Source organism: Triticum urartu, chromosome 3A, assembly GCF_056163025.1.
Source record: "Triticum urartu cultivar PI428250 chromosome 3A, HENAU_Tu73, whole genome shotgun sequence".
Lineage (NCBI taxonomy): Eukaryota > Viridiplantae > Streptophyta > Magnoliopsida > Poales > Poaceae > Triticum > Triticum urartu.
The window spans coordinates 732,855,847-732,880,010 of record NC_141875.1 but is presented as its reverse complement, the minus strand read 5'-3'; the positions used below and the strand labels follow the sequence as shown (position 1 = coordinate 732,880,010).

General features: G+C 43.4%; 1 protein-coding gene and 1 long non-coding RNA gene across 7 annotated transcripts; one reads left to right on the top strand and one right to left on the bottom strand.

Moving 5' to 3' along the window:
• Positions 1-342: 342 nt before the first annotated feature.
• LOC125546300 (uncharacterized) lies at positions 343-4,185 on the top strand. Of its 5 annotated transcripts, none has more exons than XR_015599186.1 (5): positions 343-947; positions 1,546-3,008; positions 3,105-3,123; positions 3,218-3,311; positions 3,824-4,185. It is a non-coding gene; the product is annotated as an uncharacterized LOC125546300 (long non-coding RNA). The 5 variants fall into 5 exon arrangements; XR_007300560.2 differs by having other exon boundaries at positions 1,537-3,008; XR_007300562.2 differs by having other exon boundaries at positions 343-1,667; positions 2,136-3,008.
• A 5,149-nt stretch (positions 4,186-9,334) lies between these two features.
• Positions 9,335-14,580, bottom strand: LOC125549519 (sulfite exporter TauE/SafE family protein 3-like). Of its 2 annotated transcripts, none has more exons than XM_048712920.2 (12): positions 14,395-14,580; positions 14,023-14,182; positions 12,856-13,056; positions 12,702-12,766; positions 12,557-12,587; positions 12,408-12,481; positions 12,246-12,332; positions 10,959-11,009; positions 10,372-10,590; positions 9,718-9,811; positions 9,504-9,644; positions 9,335-9,420 (listed from the first exon to the last, which is right to left on the bottom strand). In XM_048712920.2, the coding sequence occupies exons 1-12, from the start codon at positions 14,575-14,577 to the stop codon at positions 9,335-9,337; spliced, it is 1,392 nt and encodes a 463-aa protein (XP_048568877.1). In that variant the 5' UTR covers positions 14,578-14,580. The 2 variants fall into 2 exon arrangements, with proteins under 2 accessions (XP_048568877.1, XP_087373449.1); XM_087517323.1 differs by having other exon boundaries at positions 12,557-12,584; positions 14,395-14,577.
• Between the last annotated feature and the right edge of the window lie 9,584 nt (positions 14,581-24,164).

Genomic DNA, 24,164 nt, shown 5'->3' with positions numbered 1-24,164 from the left:
TGTTCCACGATTGAGTACTGGACAATGTCTACTGAAACTAGATGAACCAGTAAATTGTGTCGAATTCTATATGAACTTGTTTGTTGAAAGTAATGATCAATGTCATGGTCTTGATGCTGCAGAACTATTATCTACGAGGTTTTGGGGTTGCGTCCCATTAAGGAGAAAATTTCATGGTAATCTTTTTTTTCTCTAATAATAAACCACGCATTGCTTCTGGTGGTACGTCGTCGCTAGCGATTTTTCATAAAAGTCCCTCGGTTTATACGAAACTAACCCGCGGTCCCTGTTTTAGTGGGTCTCTATATAACGTTTCAATTTTGCAAAAGCACCCCTCCCCCACAGAGGCGCACCGCCAACCGCACCAGCCAACCACATGATCTTGCCTCCCCCGACGCCTCCAGCGCGCCGCCGCCACCGCTGGCCGCCGCCGCCCACCCCGCCGGCGCGCCTACCCCTACCCCAAGTGCCCCCACACCCGCAGCCTTCCACTGCCGGCGACCCGCGTCCTTCCACCGCCGACGACGAGGAACTGCCGGATCTCGACGGATCCGGTGGGGAATGGCGCGCAGGTGGCGAATCTTGAAGGAAGGCGGCCGGAGCGTGGAGCACGACGGCTGGCCGGTGTGCCATGGCATCGGGTAACTTTGAGAGCGGCGAGGCGCGGCGGCGGCCCTGCTGCTGCTTGCTGGTGGTTCGCCGGCCATCGGCTGAGGTGGGACTCGGGTGCGCGGAGGCGTCGGGGATCGAGGGAGCTCTCCTCCCTCGTGGTTGAAGCACTCGGGGTCGAGCAAGTGAGCGACGTTCGGTCGTCGCCTTCGTCGGCCTTCGTCCGTTCCCCTCGCGTGCCTTATCCCCTCGGCCTTCTCTCTAACGATTCTTTCCCTGATCTCCTGGGCTGTCTACATCTTCGTCATCTCCTAATCCCTCTCTTCCTCACACGTAAGGTACATCCCCTCTCCCTTCCCCATTAATTTGCTACCTTGGATTAGATTTCTCTGGTTGAAATTGGAGCCTTGTGTAGTTTAGTGTTGATTGAGCTACACACTAGCGATTGCACAAGGTTGTAGTCAAGAGAATTTTGGATGGTTGCGGCTGCTGCTGCTGCTGGATGCAGTTGTTAGAATTATAAAGGAATTCAGTGGGTAATGTGTCAGAAAGTTAGACAATTTAGCTATGGATATTTTCAATATTTAGCAACTTAATTTTGGGCTTCAGTGTCCTGTACATGAATTTCTGATGCCTTCCACTTCTAGGAGTTGTGGTTTATTTATGCAAACATGAACCTTATATAAGTAATTGGTGTTCCATTGATGTGTCCAAATGACCTTGAAATATAAAATTGAATTGTGTAAGTGAATTGATGATGGTACATGCTTCAGTTTCTGAAGATTGGGAAGCAATTCTCATGACATTTCCATGCGAATCTTTTTAAATCCACTTTTGGGTGACTCATTTTTTATTATATTGAATTTAGATTCACATTGCCATGCCGAGATTTGTGAAAACTGTTCACTTTTTCTTTTCTGGGTGTAGCATCTGCAGGCCTACATGCAATCATTATTTTTGTTAAGCAACAGAATGCTACAGTTATGTAGAGAGTTAGAGGCGAGGGGCGATGAGAGTTGGTTTATGTTGGTATTCAACTGGTTGCTTCTTATGGTTTGGTACGTCTATATAAAGCTCACATGTATTTCGCTGCATTTGCTTAAAAAGTGTATCCGTGTAGATTTTCAGTTCAAAGGTTTGCATTAAGTATATTTTCACTCCATGCACATGATACATTTCTTATCACCCAATGTGCTGTTTAGGGGAAACTGATCCTTCTAATCTGGCATTCTTTTTGGTCTTCCCTGCTTTAGGTAGTTCATGCTGACTCCTTAATTCTTCAGTGATAATGAGTTATTCATGGATCTAGCAACTGACTGTATTTGCTTTGTCTCAAGATCATGGATACTTTTTTTCATGAGATCATGGATACTTGAATGCCCTTTGTTGACAATATACGGTTTCTGATTGTTTTCGTACGTTTATGCCTCTTCTGAGCTTGTGAAACCCATTTATTTTCCCAAAGATCACTTGTGCCTACTAAGTCTTGGGATCCATTTTTTTGTTCCTATGTGACCAATCCCTAGAAGAATGCATGCTCCCTAGCCATAGAAGAAATCAGCAGGTGGATAAAGTTCAGGGCCTGAGGCAGCAATAGTTCTTCAAAGGCACTGGGCAATAATTGATTGGTTGAAGGTAGCATTTTCTGTCGAGCTTCAATTGACAGGGAAGAAATTGTTTCTATATGTGCCTTTGGTTTTCTTTCGCTTAGGGAGTTCGTACAGTTCTTTTTTCAGGGCAAGAGATTCTTCTGCTAGATAAGAAAGAGCACTCTGATTAATTAGATCAGAAGTTGCTTTTTCCATCGAGCTTCAGTTGATATGGAAGAAATTGTTTCTGCCTATGCCTTTGGTTTTATTTTACTTAGGGAGTTTGTATAGTTTTTTTCAGGGGAAGAGATTCTTCAGCTGGATGAGAAAGAGCACTCTGATTAATTAGATCAGAAGTTGCGTGTGATGATGATTGCTCGTGCAGACTACAATGGCACCAACAACCGGGCGTGGTCGTCAGTGAGGCGCCGTCAGTGGACATGAGTAAAGCTTATTGACCTATACAATTCATGGTTTGGCATATTTGCTTCATCAGAGTGCTTTCTCTGAGATGATTGAGATCCTTAATTTGCATTGGTTTATCTTTGCCGCATCTCTTGCAATACATTAGTGGAAAGTTTAGCAGTGCTGATCTTCTAAACTTGAAGTTAATTATGACTTGCTTAAACTCATAATAATTTTATTTTGGAGAGTGTAGAAATCATTTTGAGGAAACAGTGAACACAAAAGTTGGGGCATCCTGGGTAATCAGCTTGGAGAAGCCCAGAAAAATCTGACAGGAGTGGTGACAGTAGCAGCAGCATGCCTGATACAAGACCCCTGAATAGTGATTGGAGCATTAAAGCCATGGTATTATTCTCTTTGGATTTTTTGTTGCATGTCCTGCTTTGCTTAGACGTTTAAATGTGTGATTTGTTTCTACCATGTGGTATTCATTTTTTGCAGCCGTTGGATGATGTATCATGTACGTCCTCCCCGCTCAACCTTATTCCCCATGGTCTCTTCAAGAAAAAAACTGACATCATTAAATATCTTTTGTGATACTTTGAATGCTACAGAAAACAGAATTTCACTTTGGACAGCTGCATGTGTACATATGTGGTGGAGGAACTCAACAATTTCCAGTAAAAGCAAACATTTTTGCAGTCAAAGGTAACCTTTGCTACATCTGTTATTGAATAATATGCTGGGGAGGACAGTAGCAGTTTTGAGATGTTTGTGTGTTAAATCCATTGTAGGCTTTCCATCTGTGCGTTATTCATAATCTTAATGGGCTTCAATTTTATGCTGCATGATGCAGATAAATTTATTGGTTATTTAAAATATCAACATATATTTTCTATATCTGGAAGGATGGGCCACATTGAACTCACTAATTCATTTACAAGCGCACATGAATTGCTAATACAGGCCGGTCATGTTTTCCAACTTTTCCTTCTTCTCCTGATGTTCCCCTGTACTACTTGCCAAGGATCAAGTGCCTCTAACGTTATACATGTGTACGTATATTGAATGATATACTTTTTACTAGGGATTTCTTTATCGAGCGTTTAACATGTTGTACTTAGTTTGCATGGCATTTCGACTATGCTTAGAACAACATTGTGAATGTACGTGTTATTCTACCTCTTGGGCTGTAATGCTCTATTCATTCAATGTTTTAGGTTGTGCTTCTCGATGATCAGATATTTATGGCATGGTTGTTTATGCTCTGCTCATGGTCGTGCCTGCGAAGCTATGATGACTTGACGACAGGAGAAGTGGTCAGGATTGAGCCATCGGACAAGAGATGACCGCCGTCGATTGCCAACAAATTTCTGTATGCCGCAGTGAGCGGGATGCGTTCAATATCTTCAGATGCTCTGCGCTGCACCCGCTATATTTGATATGAGTCCACATGCAAAATAAAGGCATCACATGTTCTGGGTTGTTCAGCTTTTTTTATTTTTTTCGTGATTGGATTATATGCTGCTCGGTGTTGAAGGGTTTGTTCATGCCAAAGTTAATAAATCTTGTGATGTTACCAGAGATTGCTCATTTACTCATTCTGCATGGGATGGTCAGGGTTTGATTATTTTTATTATCAGCAGACTTTCATTCAGAAAATAACCCAATGGCGCTCGCCTGTTCTCTTTACTTATGTACCTACACAATAGTGCTTTATTAATTTTGTTGTGCAAATAATCAGTCTTTGTGTTTATGAGAAATGATAATGACTCGCACCATTACCATACTTGCTGAAAGTATGTTTTGCTGCAATACAATCCTATATTTACCTCGTGTCATGATTTGATTCAGGTATAGCTTCCAAGTACCCAGTTCAGGGCATGTCCAAATTGAGAGGATTCACTTATATAAAAATATTTAATTCTCAATTGTCATTGGGGCTCATTAATTTCTAAAATTTCTAATGTATTATAGTAATCAATTTCAAAATATGGAGTCTAAAAGATAGACCCATTTGGAAATAGATATAGGGAAATAATCATGTTTTTTGTGAGGATGCAGGAAGTTCATTAAGATTCATATATAAAGGTTACAATAGTGTACTTCCTTCGTTCACTAATATAAGATGTTTTAAATATTTTTATAAAGACTACATACAAACTGAAATGAGTGAAGAAACGCATTAAAACACGTCTATATACGTCTGATTAAGAAATAAGTTAAAACTCCCTATAATTTGGAATGGAGGGAGTATATTCATGGGTAGCAATAATTAAACACTCAAAGAATATGTCTCAAATTCCAGAATAAAGCACTCGGTCAAACTTCATCGTACGCCCTTCCTATCCCACAACCCTTCCACTAGACGGCAACGGAATATACATATACAACACCCCTTAATAACATATAATCTCCAGGGAGATCGAGTTCGTGCGTCTCTCTTTCTTTTAGTAACAAAAAAGTACTTGTTGTCTGTGTGTGTATCGGTCAAGTCCTTCTTCTTGGGCCAAGCCCAAAAACAGTGCAAAAAACAAATACAAATGAAATATAATTTTCCAAAAAATGTTCATCACCAAAAAATTGAATCAATTTTTAGAAAATGTTCTGAAAAATTGCAAAAAATACACCTTTTCAAAAACAAATCGTGTTTTTCTGAACAAGAAAAAATAAAATCGATTGGAAGACTATTCCATGCAGAACTACTCTTTCGTCGGATGAAAGTGCGGAGCTGAATTAGGTCTTGACGAACGCCATTAGGGTGGCTTCTTGACATCTGATTTTTATGGTCCAAAATGTTATGCTTGTAAACTTATTTCTGGCGTTAGCCAACACTCGATATAGAAGTGTTGCGTACTTGCCCGTTGCAACGCACGAGCATTTGTACTAGTATATACATATATACTTATTTAATTTGAATGCATTTTTAGTATTTCGCAAAGGGAGTGTACCCTGGCCTCTTCATTTTTAGTGTTTATTGGTAACATTTCACCTATACATATGTTAAGCATGATTTTGATGTCTACATTAAAGGGCCCCCAGGTCATAGTTTCACCCCAGGCCCCTGAATTCTTAGGACCGGCTCTGCTAGCCACCGGGGTACGAGGTCGCCGGCAAGGAGGAGAGTGTACTACGGCTCCGCAAGGCGCTGTACGGACTGCATCAGGCCCCGCGTGCTTGGTACACGAAGCTGGACGAGTCGCTGGCTGCTCTCAGCTTCACACGCAGTCCGTTGGAGCACGCCGTGTATCGCCGCGGTGATGCTCACTCGTTCCTGCTAGTGGGCATGTACGTCGACGACCTCATCATCACGGGCACTGACCAAGCATCCATCATTGAGTTGAAGGGATAGATGCAAGAGCTCTTCAAAATGAGTGATCTTGGCCTTCTAAGTTACTACTTGGGCATTGAGGTAACACAAACCATAGACTCAATCACTTTGTGTCAGAGGAGTTATGCAGAGAAGGTGCTAGAGGTGGCTGGAATGGATGGATGTAATGCATGCCAAACTCCCATGGAATGCCGGCTCAAGCTGAAGAAGGATGATGAAGCAAAAGCAGTTGATGCCTCGCTGTATCGTACTGTGATTGGTAGTATGAGATACTTGGTTCATACTAGACCGGACATCACACATGCGGTTGGGATAGTGAGCGGGTTTATGGAGAAACCCACTATGACTCACTGGACAGCCGTGAAGCAAATCCTTCGGTATGTGCGAGGCACACTGAACTATGTCTGCTGCTACAAGCGTGGCTCCAGCAAAGCTGAACTGATTGGTTACAGCGACAACAATCACGCCGGAGACGTTGGGTATTGCAAGAGCACCTCGGGTCAGATCTTCTTCCTTGGTGAGAACCCGGTGTCATGGACTTCTCAAAAGCAAAAGATTGTAGCCATCAGCTCATGTGAGGCGGACTATGTTGCAGCAGCCGCAACTACCTGCCAAGGTCTTTGGTTGAGTCGTCTTCTTGCAGAGATGAGAGGAGAAGAAGAACCAAGCTCATTCAAGCTTCTGATTGACAACAAGTCTGCAATCGCACTGGCCAAGAACCCCGTTCATCACAACCGAAGCAAACATATTGATATCAAGATTTATTTCATCCGAGATTGTGTTGAAACAAAGGAGGTGCAGATTGATCACATCGGCACTGATGATCAGGTTGCCGATGCCTTGACAAAATTGCTGGGTCGGGTGAAGTTCGTGAAGCTGCGTCAGAGGTTTGGAGTGCAGGTAATTAGCAAGCTCATTCAAGCTTCTGATTGACAACAAGTCTGCAATCGCACTGGCCAAGAACCCCGTTCATCACAACCGAAGCAAACATATTGATATCAAGATTCATTTCATCCGAGATTGTGTTGAAACAAAGGAGGTGCAGATTGATCACATTGGCACTGATGATCAGGTTGCTGATGCCTTGACAAAAGTGCTGGGTCGGGTGAAGTTCGTCAAGCTGCGTTAGAGGTTTGGAGTGCAGGTAATTAGCAAAGGACGCTGAGCTTCGGGGGGGGGGGGGGGGGGGGGGGGGGGATGTTAGCCATGCTAAGCTCATGTCATAGGCTAGTTTTGTTTTCTGCTTAAAATAAACGCTGCATGCCTGCAGATGTGACACTTCCATGCAACATGCAGGTAGTAGATGGGGACGTGCTTGTGCATCTGGAGGTTGCGGGATGGCGCGGCCAATCCGGATCACAGCGAGTTGGCCGCGGTAGTTAGTCGTTTCCAATTTTGTAACAGAGATAAGAAGAGAAGGAAAGAGCAGAAAACACTGCGTAGTTACGGCTGCACCAAAACTACTCGTGTCTATCTTTCTCGTTCGTCTTCCTCGTCTCTCTCTCTCTCTCTCGTCCGGCAATGACACCCCCCAGGTGCCAGGTACTCTAGCATCATTTATAAGAGTAATGTGTTTATGTTCTGCATGCCAAGATTAGCTCGCCTGCTTTTCGTTTGATAAGGTTGAAATCTCTTAAGTCCTTTCGGAATAAGGGAAGATTGTCTTCCGATGAGCTATAAATATCAATGATGTTTAGTATCGTTGCCTGAGTTGAAAAATGTATGAGATGATGATTTAATGCAAGTAATAGAGCATGATCAAACATGTGATGATTATAAGTCTTCCACGAACTTGATTTTAATTATTAGAGAAGGAAATAACTACATATATTAGCCCATTTTAATTCCAGCTGATTCAATAAAATGCTTAAATATAAAGGTTGAGACATAAGTCAAACTAATTGAATAAATTAGAACATGCAGCAAGAGAAAGGAAATCATCTTGTAAAGTTGTAGTTAATGAAATATTTTTGTAAAGTCGGTAACAAGTAGAAGTTGAATATTCTTGATAAAAAGTGAAGTCGAATATTCTTGATAAAAAGTAGAAGACCCCTTACTATTTTCTCGGTTGAAGTAAAAGACGGTTTCATGCATGAAGTTGATACTCGTTCACTAATGAATTAATGTCTAAGCCTTCGTGATCATTCTTATAGTGGAAATGCGCTATTGCCCGTCATGATCATTTATCTTATTCTCCCTCTGTACCGGTGCATTAGTCATCTCAGAGCATGGTTAATAGTATAACCAACAACTGGCTATATGGAGTTGCCATGTCACATATAGTCAACCTAATAACCAACATGTATAGTAGCTAGTTGCTCAGCAGTACTACTTTATTAATGCATGGTCCACCATACACTCACAATGTTTCTTGGAATCCATGCTGTAGCCGGCTGTTAATCTCTATCCCGCTTCCCTTCTCTCTCCTCTTCTCTCTCATCCAACTCAGCAGAAATATAATTGTTTATTCCTTATAGCATGTTGACTGTACCTTATTATACTTGCTCTTAGGTTGTGCACCGCGACTAAGGTGGAGAGGAAAACTAGAGAACATAATGTTTATTTGCTAATCAATACCGTTGCATGTAATAAACTGACCACTGCATGCCGTGCTAGGTAGTCTCAAGTCATTGAAAGCATACACGCCTCACATCTCTTATTCCTTGATTCCTTTATTCATGTGAAGAAACAAGGAACGATTGGGAGCTAATGCACCATGCCTAAGTGTTCGGGGATTATTTGATTTTCCTAATGTGCCTAATATGAGTTTTCATTGTTTGTGATGGACTCATACCTCTATGTGTATCCGTGCCTCATAAAATTCAGATGATCTTGTTCTTAGAAGTTGCGGTGTTTGTCTGGGGACGAGAAAGACTTCAGCTTGGGGGGAGTTTATGAGTCCAAATTATGTGACGATTTTATGTTTTATTTTATATTTTATGCCTACACGATATGCTTTGTTGGATTTTACCGCGTATGCGCACTTCTTTTTGCCCTTTTTCTCCAGGATGTGTTTTCAAAACTATTTGAAGTATTAAGGAAAGAACACTAGGAAAGGGTGATAAAATCACGTCAATAAAAACATGCTCATGTTGATGACCCCTCATTAAAGAGTTACTTGCCTGCCATGATGGTGTTGAGGCAGCAATGCGACAAGCTTTTTACATATCATTCTTTAGTCTGAATGTATTGAGTTAGTCAAGTATGAAAGGATCATTGACATGTGTGAATGCAGGATATATATTCTCTAGTAACTAAAGGATGATCGGCATATAATCATTGATTACATTAGGTGATGAACTTTTGATCTTCCATCCCATTGGTTTAATTTGGCATCTATTCCATCCACTCAAACTGCACAATTCATCACACTGGTCGCATGCATTCAAGTTGCATATTCCTATGCATCAGACTTGCAAATGTCCTGAAATCCCATGTACTCGTGCCGCACCATCTTGTGCTTCATGTTTAAGATACCGACTCCACCTGCAATTCAAAGTTGTTTTGGCTTTGATATGATGTGATGTGGATGGTTGTTGTGAAGGGATTCAGAAGAGAGAAACTGGTACCTAGAGGAATCACACCAATGAAGATCATGAAGGACAACACGAAGATGATAAATGATGCCCTTCCTAACCAGTTTATCAGTTTCCTTGCAACGAGCTGACCAATGATTGCAGCAATGAATGCCACACATGTGAAAAAGAGAGCTGCACAAAAGACATTCTTTTAATAGTAATACACGATTACCTTAGGAGGAGCACAAAAAAAGAGAGACAATACCATATGGTATAGGGAACCGGTTCAGGAGGTAGTACTCTATGACGGCTATGGATGATGAAAACATCATTGCAAAGGTGGCTGTAGCACTTGAGACCTGCAACAGTATAGGGTATACATACATGTCAAATATGTAATGAATATATGATAAGTAAAGAGCATGACTCCATGGTAAACATTCAATATTTTCTTAACTAGTCAATCCTATAGTAAACAAAGGAAAAAAAGTAACCACATGAGTTGAAGTAAGCACGTGTTGGTATTAACACTGAGATGATGTAAATAAGCAACATAGTTGATAAACATTATGCCGCAGAAACATATTGTCAACTGCATCGCTATGAATTGCATCATTATCAACCACATCATTATCCTTGTCATGTACATCGCTGTCAACTACACCCTTGTCAACTGCATCTTTATCAAATGCACCATTGTCAATTGCATTTCTACCAACCACACCATTATCCATGGCACTGTTATCATAATTGTCCATCTCAATTGCATCGCTGCAAACAACACTATTTACTACTTTTATGCAGTAAATGTGCACTACTTAGCAAAATAAAATATAAATAGAATGCCATCAAATGGTTGCAAGTGAAAAAACATGATTGAAGGAATAAGTTCTTGATATGAACAAATAAAAAAATCAACCTGTGGAGGAATACCAAGCTCCAAGAAAAGTGGCCCCATGATTGCGCCTCCACCGAGGCCAAGAAGACCGCCGAGGACACCAGCAGTGACACCAAAGAAGCATATCAACACTAGATGGGATTTTAGGCTAGTCTGTGTATTTGCCCTTGATGATATCACCCTCTTTCCCTGCACCAAACCTACTGCCTGGTATATGGACACTCCAGCCGACACTGGGATCTGCTTACTTATCCAGTAGGAAAAGAAACTATGTTAATGTAACACATGATGATGGTAACACGATGAAGTGATACTAGTATGTCAAATCTTAGTTCATATGATACACAGTGGCAATAATAGGAGTATCTATTATTTTGTGGGTAATCATATTATGTCTGTAAAAAAATACAAAATCAAAGGAAAATATATCCAAAAAATATAATAGGATTGAATTATCTTCAAGCTATAATAGATAATGGTTTTATTCAGGCAATTTAGTTAGTGGCATGAAAACATCCTTGAACACTAGAATCATCTAAAATTTGTAACTAGGAATCAATTTTTCATGCAACATGGTTGAATAATGAGGTGAAGAAGGCTGAAAGTACCTGGAGTAGGCTGAAAACCCAGTACAAAGTGGAGCAAGTTTCCACGTAGTTCTGTATGAAAGAATTAACATAAGCCCAATTTTAATGTCAGTGTTATGATTTACCTAGAAAGTAATTCTAACATCGGTATTTCTAGGGTTCCTAAGAAACTATGTATTTTTTGTTGATTATCATCAAGTAATTTATTATTGAGTTGTTGTATTGATTGCGTTGTTTACAGAGAATCTCTTATTACTCAGAGAGGAGGAAAAAAAAAGAGAGAAACCATTCATCTCATGAAAGGATCAAATCTAAATTGGGAAGTAGTATAAAACCCTTGGATGAGAAAAATCTAGTATGTGATGAACTACTCTAATTGTTACTTTATCATTCTCCAACCAATGAATAGAAGGTGAGATGTCCTACCATAGTTAATTACATTATTGTTTGCCCATTAAAAAGCCGGAGTGATTTCCTTCATCTCATCTCTGTTTCCACAACTCTCTTTCTAACCAGTTTGTGTAAATCTCACCGAGCTTAATTTCATTATCATATTCTAAATGATGAGATAGGGGAAACATAGCACAATAATGTGGAGTATCTCCTGTTATATATAAGGGTACATCCATACTATTCTTCTAATTTCAACTAAATATGTCACTTGTTAAAACATAGACATATAGCCTTTTCTTTCTCAAGCATGCATGGATTTAATTAGTACTGCTTGTGTTTCCATATACATGGTGGCATGCTGAGTACACAAATGACTAATCGAGTATGGTCGTTTTGTTTTCCTACTTCGACTTCGACCAAGAAGGTAGATACTGAGAAGGTTACTACAATGATGATGTTGATGAATAAGCCATTTCACACTCCGCTGATAGCCTGAGGCTAATACAAAGACTTCTACCCTTACTATTTCCAATGTGTTCTCTCAATGTTAGTGGACAAGAAATCTATCAATTGTAACTGTGCAACTATTATAATAAAATAATTGTAACAAATCTCGTGATGCATGTAGTGGTACCAATTTTACCGTGTTTATGCACTTGATTCTAAGACAGCGTGGATATACACAAACGGGTCTTTGGTATTAACATGAATCTCTCACAACATTTCCCAATATAAAATCCCCATGTGCAAATTAAGGTTTGCTTACTCATATTCTGAATGACGGGATTGGAAAAGCAGAGCACAATGGAGTGGAGTATCATGTGTTATATATAAAACCTAATGCAGGTTGACATGTCTAAGTAAAGCAACTAATCAATAAAAAACTTATAGTACACCAAATAATTAGTTTCTCACCATGGAAACTTGAAGTGTAAGGATTGCTGCCCAAACAAAGATAAGGAGTCCAAACTCCTTCCAGTAAATGTTCTTCCAAATGGATACCTACAACAACAACCGAACTCTAGTCTTAGTGTCTTACACATAGTGCTTGAGAAGATTTCATGGTTTTCTATTCACCGCTTCATCCGAGGGGAGTCTTGTCTCTGCTATGGCATCGGATCCGGTAGACGGTGTGTACTCAATTCGATCACCTAGGAAATCAAGAAAATATAAACGGTAGTTCTATGCATTTTATGAATGCTGACTTATAGGTTTATTGATGTTACCAGATTGGTTTGATTTTTTCGCCGCTGCCTCCTGAAATATTAAAGCAAATTAAGGAGCCTATCAACATTCTTAACGATTTGTACTGTGGAAAAAAAGGTAAAGGAAAAAGGGTACTAGCAAGAGGATGCTGAAGAGACGTAGTACCCTTATTATTAGTGCCTCTTTCTTCCATGTTTCAACACCCTTCAGAAAAGCTTTAGTTGAAGTAACTGGAATTAAAGTTTGGAAAACATTCTGAAGTCAGCTACAAGTTAGAAAGGGTAAATTTTTGGCGCAGTTTCAGGACAGATCTGAGAACCTAGAGAAAGGACGATGAAGAGAACTGTGACAAGCCAGTCGGGGAATATCACATTGCAAATGACCCCAATGCTGACCCCCATCATGAGCATGGGTTGTATGAGCAGGGCTAGATCATAGTCTATCATTGGCATGTTCAAAGTTGGGTGTTTCAGCTTGAGGTTGTAGTACACGGTTGAAACAGCAGCTCCCGTGATCATACCTGTGGAAGAGATTCCCAGAAACAATCATAAGAGTAGCGTATTTTTATGTATTATGATATACTATATGTTAAGAGTAAATCCCATGTTTAATTTCTGTGTGGGGAAAATCCATGTTTAATTACTGAATGGAATAGTTGAGATGTCTTCTAATGTCAAATTACAGAAGGGAAATTGTCGGATTCATTTTGATCTAACTGCTACGGCAATCTACTATCTGGCAGAGTTGTAAGACACTAAGTGGTCATTTTGACCTTCTCAATACTAAATATTCACTTGAGTTCGTTCAAAGTGTATTTTGGGGCAGATGTTTCTAAATTAATTTTGGAGAACATCTCAAGCCAGAACTAAAAGCTACTGCCGCCGTTCGTCAATACACGACTTGCTACAGATTATGAAGTAGTTTTTTGAACGTTAACTAATATATGTAATTAGATTATTGTGGTGGAAATGTATCATTAGTTTTGCCATGAAAAATGTTTTGACAGCACTCCCTCTGTTTCAGTTTACGGGGCGTGCGCGTACCCCTAGGTTGCCAATTTTATCACCGTAATATAAACTATATAACACAAAAATTATACCGTTTGAAAATAGAACATCTGGAGTTTATAACGATATGTTTTTTGTAATATATGACTTCTATTAGATTGGTCAAATTCACGACCTAGGGATACGCGCATGCCTTGTAAACTAAGAGAGAGGGAGTACACAATTTTATAGATATATGTTCAAAAGTAATGATCAAAGGTGCATGTTGGAAATCATGCAAGCCTATAAAACATCATCTATACAAAGGACTTTACATCATCTATTTACTAACGGAGTTAATAGTACATAATGAACAATATGTAGAAGAGCACCATAAATGACAGATATGTAGAGACTCGTTGCAAATGTTACAACCTAATTAAAAACAAAATCAAGAATACTAATTTTCTGTTGTAAAGTAAAATGAACTGCATCCTCACATTTTGACATCGCAGTCGCCGACTTGGTATCGAAACCAACAATCAATGTCAGCATCGGCACGAAGATCCCACCTCCACCTAGCCCGCCAATGCTACCAAGCGCTGCCCCAAAGAATCCAACGAATGACCCCAACACAGTTCGCCATCCAGCATTCAAGGGCTAAGTACAAGAAAATCCAACAAAACTTACCAAATTAACACGGCACATATCAAGAAATTTGTCCATATTTAGCTACAACACAAATTCTCTGGGACAAATGAGTACTGACAAGTCTGACATATAGTTGAACAAATTATGCAAATACAAGTTGATATATTAAAACAACAGAAGGAAGAAGGGCTTTCTAGTCTCTATCTATCAACTATCGTTACCGGCCACACGTGTTGATGGATGGTTCCGTCCAAGCTGGCCAGCTTTTGCAGGGAGCTCGCTTCGTCCGGCGCTGCTGCAACGGTGCCGGCGATGGAGAGGCCTTTGTCAGTGGCCCCAATGGCTGTGGTGGCCACAATGTACGTTATGGTCAGTACCGCGACCGCGTGCCATTTCCTTCCCATTTCACGCCCACGCCGGAAATCCCAAAGGAAGAAGGTGGCAGTCCCTGAGTTTGATGGTTTTGCGTGCCTTTTGAAGGGAGGGCGTGGAGCGTGTGGAGCTGCATGAACTTACTAGCTACTAACAGAAGACTTGTATTATACGTATTAATTAATACCACGTCTAGGCACACACTGCCTGATAGAAGATTTCCACAGCTTGCTTTTGTTTGTGGGTGCTGTATATAATATTAATATAATAAAAAAGTATATCGTCCAGCTACCGGTTGGAGGAATGCCAGATTTGGCTACTTTATGGGCTACCACTTTACAAGATCTTATAGTATCTTTTTTTCTTGACGTGTGATCTTATAGTATCGTACACCAAGTTTTTGGAAAGGCCAGGCATAAATTAAAATAGCACACAATCTTAAAACACCATTACATAACCGATAAAACATAGAGAAATGCTTGCCTTGAACCGATCGATTCCATGCGAGCGTCTTCCGCCTCTGTGGCTGTCAGATCGTTCTTGATCTGACGGCTAGGAGCCAACCTCCACCTACTCCACTTTCTTGCAACTCGGCCCCAGTTTAAGAAGGCTGGACTACAAGTCAACCCCTGTTGCAAAATTGATGACCACTTTGGTAACTCCAGGAGAGCACCTCCGCTGCCGGTCCACTCCCATTGGCACTTGAGCAAGATCCTGACCCTAGCGGTGATGTTCGCGCCGACGAGGCCGCCTGGCAGATTGAGGACCAGGATCACTGCGAGCACGACTGACTCTACGGGTGCCACTTTCTCATACATGAAGAGGCAAACACGTCTGTCGCCAGTGCATGGGAGGAAGAGTGTGCCACAAACGACGACATGGGTGGGGACGGAGTCCGGCTCCACTGGGGAGATGCCGAGTGCTTTCTTGCAAATTGATCGAGGCGGCGGCTCGCCGTGGCGGGTGGAGGCAAGGTGCCAGAGTGGATGCTCTCTCTCTCTCTCTCTCTCTCTCTCTCTGTGTGTGTGTGTGTGTGTGCGCGCGCGCGCGGCGGGAGGGGGGGTGGGGTCATCAGTGTTACGCACCGGAGTCGACGCAGGCAAGGCGGCGGAGGGCAGTGTCGTCACTAGAGAAGACTATCCTGACAGTGGACATGGACGCGAGTAGAGCTGCTTTGTTTTGCAACAAAGGGCCTGTTTCAATTGCAACAATGATCTTGTTGCAAAAGAGCCCTGTTGCAGCCTCGCCAAAAAAAACCTCATACAAAAATTCTGCAACAAGACTGCTGCTGTGAAAAATTTCTGCAACAAAATTTCTGTTGCAAACAATACAGCTATAATGCCACATTTGTTGCCAAGATGACTTGTCACGTTGGTTGATCAGATGGCAATCCGTAGCTTCATCCAATAGTGAGGGAGGCGGTCGAACTATAGATTTTATCCGCCGGCCCACGGGTTGTGTCCCCCTAAAACATAGCCTACCATAGATAAATAAACAGTACCGACAATTTGGATGGATAGTTCAATAACTAAGTTTTATGTTACTTTCCCTCAAGAAACAGTTCCCTAAAAATAGCAATATGTTACTTCCTCAGATCAACAGCGCCACACCTCCAGCGTCCTTCTCATCATAGGGACCTGCTGCCCATCTGATAAAGAGTTTCCCCCGTTTTATATTATAAAGTAAACATCCGATACATCCAGCTCGTTGAGGCCGCGGCACAGATAAGCCCAAATGAAATGACAAGAAAATGAACGAGAAATAAATGCTGACACTGGCAGATCAACGAAGAAAGGAAGACCGGCAACTGCTGCACCCTCCGACGAAGTACCACCGCTCTCCCAGCATCTCGAAGCGCCACACACCAAGCAACACCTTCAAGAAGGAATGTGACAATGACGCCGCCACTGTTGCCCGAACAAGTTCTAGGGTTTCCCCCGGTACGCGAGGGATGGTGGGGAAGGGATATATCCAATGCCCCTCAGGAGGGCTCGACGGCGCCCGCAAGCGTCACCGCGTCGGTGCCAGACAAGCCGACATGAATTTCTCCCAATCCATAACCACCACCATCACCCCAGGCACTTCGAGGTGCACCACCCCAACAGCCGCCCACTAGCTTGTGCCACCACGGTTACTGGACAACCCTTGCCGCCTCACTGGAGCTGCCACGAGGCCCGGAGCGGGCAAGGAGACCCCGGCCACGGGAGCGACCACAACTCAATCGGGGGGAGGGGATAGCCTCCACCGCCGCAGCGGAGCCGACCGGACGCGGCGACGAGGACTTGCCGAGCCCCGATGGCCCGGCCAGGCCCACTTGGACCAGGGCGGTCCTATCGCCATGCTGCAACTCGCCGACTGACGAAGTCCTCACCGCCCGAGACCGCCGCCAACATGCCACCACCAGGGAACGACGCCACCGAGCATCGAGCCACCGGCCCACCCCAACCCAGATGGGGCCCAAATGGGCTCAGATCTGGGCTGGGCGGGCACCACCAGCCACCAACGCCGCCGGGCCGCCCCACGGGTAAGCACCTGCCGCCCATACGGGCAAGCACCTCCATCATCATCCGAGTATGTTTTGTATAGAGAAATGCTACACTTACACCCTGATTCCTACTGAATATTGTTACGGGCTGAGCTGTGAAACATTGATTGGAAAGCAGGAGGGGATGGGACCCGCACTGAAAATCAGGGGTGGGAAGAGATTGGTGGAGAAGAGTCCGTAGGTGATTTTCATGTCATGTTGTGTGTAAGTGTAGAATTATTGTTTTGTATACGTACAGGAAGGTTACTTTTTCTTCTTTAATATGGTGTCCGAGTAGTATACAATATCAAAGTCCGATTCGATTCCTGCGTGGCATCAAACAAATAAAATAGCTCCGGCCTTTACTGGCCTGCTCGTCGCGACCTATTCGTGGTGGCGAGTATCTCATCAACTACGCACAACCTATCGATCTACAATCGGATCAAGAAGCCTAGCTGGAACACGGATGGAGGAAACGACGCAGACAGCCGCCGGTGACGATGCCGGTATCCAAGAGACCTCGGCGATGGCGGCGGCGGAGCGGTGGTCCATGCTCCCCGACGACCTCCTCCGCCTGGTCCAGGGCAGGCTGCCCGGCACGGTTGACTCCGCCCGCTTCGCCGCCGTGTGCACCTCGTGGTCGACGCTCCCGCCACTCCTTCCGTGGCTGATCCTTGACCCGAGCGGCGATGATGAGGCCAAGCACGTGTACTGCCTCGAAGACGGCAACATCTTACCGCCGATCCCATTCCATTAGTAGAAAAAGGATATTCTGTCCCGATTGGTAAGAGCCTTTTGTCCTGATTTTTGAACCGGGACTAAATGATCGTTACTAATGCACTGGCTCTTTAGTCCCGGTTCAAATAGGAACCGGGACAGATGGGCCTCCACGTGACCGGTGCGCCGAACCCAGGCAGGATGACCTTTGGTCCCGGTTAACCAGGACCAATAGACATCCACGCGTCAGCATTTCAGGGGCTGAGGTTTTTGTTTTTTTAGGGGGGAGGTTAATTTAGGTGTTTTATATATTGTGTTAGCTATAGCTAATTAATAGAGAAAAGTGTCCTCTCTTATGTCCGTGCTTGGTCGACGCTGCATACTATATACGTATAGAGAGGACTAGACACGCTAGCTAGTTAGTAAGCAAACAAAGAAAACAGAAGATCGTCATGAACATATATGCATACAGAGAGAAGTGATATCGACCACCTCTCCTTCTCCGAGAGATTGGTCGAACAACAAGTTCTCGTATATCTATCTGACACTACCGGCTACGTATATACGATAATTATCTCTTACAATATAATCTCCTAATTATATACGAACACAGGATCCACATAGTATTCTCCGTCTTCAGCGATCACGTGGTCAAGGAAGAATGCCGCCAATTCCTCTTGAATTGCTCGCATACGATCTGGTGCTAGGAGTTCATCCCGCATCTGAAAGATCTAATTTGAAGAAGGGGGTCAATACATATATATGCACAAGACAGTAACACTCACTTGAAGTTGTAAGGAAAAAGTATTATATCTTTGTTTTCATTTATTACCAACGATCGTAGCAAGTTGGCCTCGGTATCTTCGGCACGATATTTAACCTCAGTTGCATCTATGAGATTTGTGTTAATGAACCCAATATCACCGATTTGTCTTTTCTTCAATTTGGCGATCTTCAATCTGCATAATATAGTGAGGATAATTATAAATACATGCAATGAAAGAGCTGACCTATATAGAAAGACTTAATGACAGAAGTAGTACTACTTACAGACAGTAGCAAGTGACCATTGCTTTATCGAGGGCCTTTTGATTGAAAAACTGGAAGAACTCCTCAAATGGAACATTCAACAGTTCAATTCCAAGGAGGTCATGCTCCTCTCTAACTCTCAGCGTCAAAGTATTCCTCCCCCCAGACTCTCTGCAGGTTTTCATGTACCAATCATGGAATCTTCGCATCATCATTGTTAGAGATCTTTCATCTTTGACGAGAGGCTTCCCGTACTCGTATTTGTGTTCCTCCACCTCCAAGAACTCATAATGTACATCATCGGGCAGGTAATCTCCAAGATTGCTATAACCGGGCACCATCCTCGGATCATTAGTAGGCACCTTGAGCGGGGGGCACGATTGGTTCGCTTGTTCGCCGAGCTGGGCAATTTTTTTCCCAGCTCGTCGTTCTTTTAACCTTTGATCACTGACAGTACTTCCCGACCGCTCCGCTTCCACAAATGACTTTTCAATAATGCGCTCATAGTTGCCTTTCGGTAGAGACTTTGCTGGTTTTTTCAGGGCAGCCAGAGTGCGCTTCGCTTTCACCGGATCTACCTTCTCCTCCGGAGGTGGATGTTTCTTTGCTTTCACCCCTTCAAAGAAGTTCCTCACTTCATCTCGCGTGATCTCGGCGTTCTCCTCCGGGGTCCTCTCGTATGGTAACTTCTCTGGAGTCTTCAGAGAAGGACCGAATCTGTATTGCCTCCCGCCTCTGGCTGTACTGCTAGACGCTGGCAGAGCAGACGGAGCGGCTGCGGCTGTCTTCTTTCCTTGCTTACGAGGTGGAGGAGAAGGACTACGACGCGCCGGAGCAGCTGGAGTGGCGGCGGGTCTCTTCCGCCCTTGCTGACGAGGCGGAGAAGGAGGAGGCTGGCTGCTCGGGCGTGCTGGCGCAGGCGGAGAAGGAGGCGTAGTGCCACCATGCGCCGGAGAAGGAGGCCGAGTGCCCTGATCATCACTCGCCGGAGGAGGAGGCGGTGGAGGAGGCGGAGTGCCCTGACTCGCCGGAGGAGGAGGAGGAGGCAGAGGCGTCCAGTTCGGAAGGTTGATGAGCTCCTTCTGCCATAGGCATGGAGTCTTCAGAGCCGAAACCAGCCGAGTCTCCCCTTCACCGGTAGGGTGGTCAAGCTGGAGGTCCTCAAATCGCTCCGTTATTTCATCCACCATCACCCTAGCATATCCTTCTGGAATCGGCCGGCAGTGAAAAGTTGCGCCGGGTTCAGTAGGAAACAGAGCCAACACCCGCCTTGACCTTCAAATTCATCCATTGCGTCATAAGGTGGCAATTTTGAGACTCGGTGATAGCATCCACAGGATAGCTGGCAGGAGCCGTCAAGACATGCTCCGACTGAAGCAGCTCGGTAGAAGCCACGCCGCTTCTCCGCTGAGATGGCGGGGTAGCTTCGGGGGAAGCTTCGGCAGTTCGTTTGCTGCGATTTGCTTCTCGTTCCTCTATCGCTTGTACCCTTGTGTGCAGCGCCTGCATTTGGGTCTGCTGCACTTTTTTCCTCATCTCCTGGCATTTGTAACCGCCTGCGTCTGGAAAACCTGCCTTCCATAGAACGGAGCCTGGCGTGCCTCGTGTCCGTCCAGGGTGCTCAAGATTCCCGAGGGCCATTGCGAGCTCGTCGTTCTCTCTGTCTAGAACGAACGTCCCTTGCTGCGCTGCATCGATATAGTGCTTTAGCTTCTTGACTGGTATGTTCATTTGCTCGTCCGTCTAAACGCATTTCCCTGATACAAGGTCCACGGTTCCGCCAGCCCCGAAGAACCAAGTCCGGCAACGGTCTGGCTAGTTCATTGTCTTTGGTTCGATCCCTTTATCAAGCAGATCATTCTCAGCCTTGGCCCACTTAGGCTGGGCTTTGAGGTAGCCACCTGACCACGTGTGATGGTGAAGCTTCTTCTTTGCAGCATTTTTCTTGTTTGTCACCGACATCTTCTTACTCTTTTCCGATGTCTTGTAGGCCACAAATGCGGGCCAGTGATCTCTGATCTTCTCATATCTGCCGATGAATTCTGGTGTCTCTTCGTTGTCGACAAACGTTTTCAGCTCTTTCTTCCACCTCCTGAATAGCTCTGCCATTTTCTTAAGAGCATGAGACTTGATTAATTGCTCTTTAACTGGCTTCTCCGGATCCTCCTCTGGCGGTAAGGTGAAATTTTCCTTCAGCTCAGTCCAAAGATCATCTTTCTGCATATCATTGACATAAGACCCCTCAGGGTCTTTGTTCTTAGGCTTATACCATTGCTGGATGTTGATCGGGATCTTGTCCCTAACAAGAACCCTGCACTGAGCAGAAAATGCTTCCTTTGTCCGGATGGGTTCAGTCGGCATGCCATCGCGCGCGATTTCTGTGATCTCAAACCTTTCATCCGAGCGCAACTTTTTCTTCGGGCCTCGTCTCTTTACCGAAGTTGTGCTCGATCCGGAGGGATAGAAAAAAGAAGAATTAGACGAGAGTTAATTAATATGTGTACATACCAAAACAATGAATGCATCAATTAGCTAGTCATCATAGGCTTAACTAATATATTTACCTGGCCGGACTCTGTTCGGTCACCGGAGCCGTCACCACGGGCTCCTTCTTGCACCAGCATTGGGTCACCGGAGCCATCATAATCATGTGTTTCCTCCTCCATTCTTCGATCACCGTAGCCTGCTTCTTCTTCACCCTGTTCTGCTTCCAGACCATCATTGTCGTTAAGATACGACATGACATCACCTCTGGCTAAGATTATGTCCCCCAACATCTGTTCTTGTTCCTCGTCTTGTCCGAACTCCATTGTTTCTGCAAATATTACAACATGACAATTATTACACAAACATGACAGCATGCGGCGGGAGGGGGTAGGACACCGACATCGTTTTTTTTCTAGGGTATAAGTTATCACGGTCGAAGTTATCCGGGAGGGGGTTATATCGACAACGACGACATACATACATGAGAAAATAATGTTATCGGGGAGGGGGTAGGTCGAACCCCCCCTCGTGTTGAAGTTATCGGGACACGGGGTATATCGACCCCCCCTCGTGTTGAAGTTATCGGGAGGGGGTATATCGACCCCCTCCCCACATGTTGAAGTTATTGGGAGGGGGTATATCAACCCCCCTCGTGTTGAAGTTATCGGGAGGGGGTATATCGACCCCCCCACGTGTTCAAGTTATTGGGAGTTTATATCGACACGACATACGTACATGAAAAAAATATTATCAGGGAGGGGGTATATCGACCCCCCCCCCCACGTGTTGAAGTTATCGGGAGGGGTATATCGACGATGACAGACCCGATAAAACATAAGAAAACGAAGAAGAAATAAAAACAGGAGAAGAAGAAAAGAATAGAGGAGAAGATCGAAGAAAAAAGAAAAAGAAAAGAGGAGAAGAAGAAAGGAATAGAGGGGCGACGGCAGGGGCGGCGGACGGCGTCGGGGCAACCTGGCAGCGTCGATGAGCTCGGCGTCGTCGGGGGCAAATGGACGATGAGAAACTGAAATTTTCACAAGTCCTGGTTATACACCAAGAGCATTGGTCCCGGTTCGTGACACCAACCGGGACCAATGCCCACCTTTAGTCCCGGTTGGTGCCACTAACCGGGACCAAAGGTGGGCATTGGTCCCGGTTCGTGCCACCAACCGGGACCAGTGGCCTTGCACAGTGGCGTGGTGGTGGGAGTTTACTCCCACCTCGCTAGTTGAGAGCGCCCAACACCTGTTTATAAGCTCCGCTGCCTCCTCCCTCTCGAACTCCTCTGAATTGCAGGCCAATGGGCCTAATCTGACACTGCTTTTCCTATGGGCCTATTGGGCCTTCTACGGGCCTGAATCCTGGCCCAGGTTGGGTTTCTAGTCGTATTCAGGCTCTGGTGGCCCAATAGGCGGCAGTTTTTTTTTGTTTTTTTCCAGTTTTTTGTTTTGTTTTTTGCATTATTTTTTTAATTCTTTTTGCTTTTAGGTCAGAAAAATTATAAACTTTCTGTTAGTGCCATTACTTTTCAAATTTGAATAGTTAAAATTTGAATTCTTTGAAATTTGTGTGAATCACATGTTTGTGATTAACTTTACTATAAAAATAGTTTTTTTTCCAGTTTTTTGTTTTGTTTTTTGCATTATTTATTTTCTTTTGTTTTTTGCTTTAATTTTTAATTCTTTTTTGCTTCTAGGTTAGCAAAATTATAAAATTTTTGTTAGTGCCATTAGATTTAGAAAAATTATAAACTTTCTCTTAGTGCCATTAGTTTTCAAATTTGAATAGTTAAAATTTTAATTCTTTGATATTTGTGTGAATCACAAGTTTGTGATTAACTTTACTATAAAAATAGTTGTTTTCCAGTTTTTTTGTTTAATTTTTTGCATTATTTATTTTCTTTTATTTTTTGCTTTATTTTTTAATACCTTTTGCTTTTAGGTCAGAAAAATTATAAACTTTCTGTTAGTGCCATTAGTTTTCCAATTTGAATAGTTACAATTTGAATAGTTTGAAATTTGTGTGAATCACAAATTGTGATTAACTTTACTATAAAAATAGTTTTTTTCCTGTTTTTTGTTTTGTTTTTTACATTATTTATTTTCTCTTGTTTTTTTATTTAATTTTTAATTCTTTTTGCTTTTAGGTTACCAAAATTATAAACTTTCTGTTAGTGCCATTAGTTTTAGAAAAATTATAAACTTTCTGTTAGTGCCATGAGTTTAAAAATTTGAATAGTTAAAATTTGAATTCTTTGAAATTTGTGTGAATCACAAGTTTGTGATTAACTTACTAAAAAAATGAGCATAGATGCGCTTATAGAGAAAATTCAACCTAAATTCATAGTAAATTTCTATGAATTTCAGAGAAATTCACTCTGAATTTAGGTTAAACTTTTCTCTATAAGGGCATTTATTTTCATTTTGAGAGGAGCTCAACAAATCAGAGAGGGAAGGGCTTATAAATCGGTGTGAGCCCCCTTCGGTTGGCGAGGTGGGACTAAACTCTGCCTGGAACGAGGACCAACCCTTTTGTCCCGGTTTGTGGCACAAACCGGGACTAATGGTCATGGGCCAGGGGCGAGGAGCATTGGTCCCGGTTGGTGCCATGAACCGGGACCAATGCCCCCTTTAGTCCCGGTTGGTGGTACCAATCAGGACCAAAGGCCTTGCGCTGCCCGCGCCAAAAGTTTAGTCCCACCTCGCTAGTTGAGAGGGGCTTAGAGTGGTTTATAAGCCCCACTGCGGGTGCCCTCTCGAGCTCCTATCAAATGCAGGCTTACGGGCCTAATCTCACACTATGTTGTCTGTGGGCCTATCGGGCCTTCTGCGGGCCTGAATCCTGGCCCAGGTTGGGTTT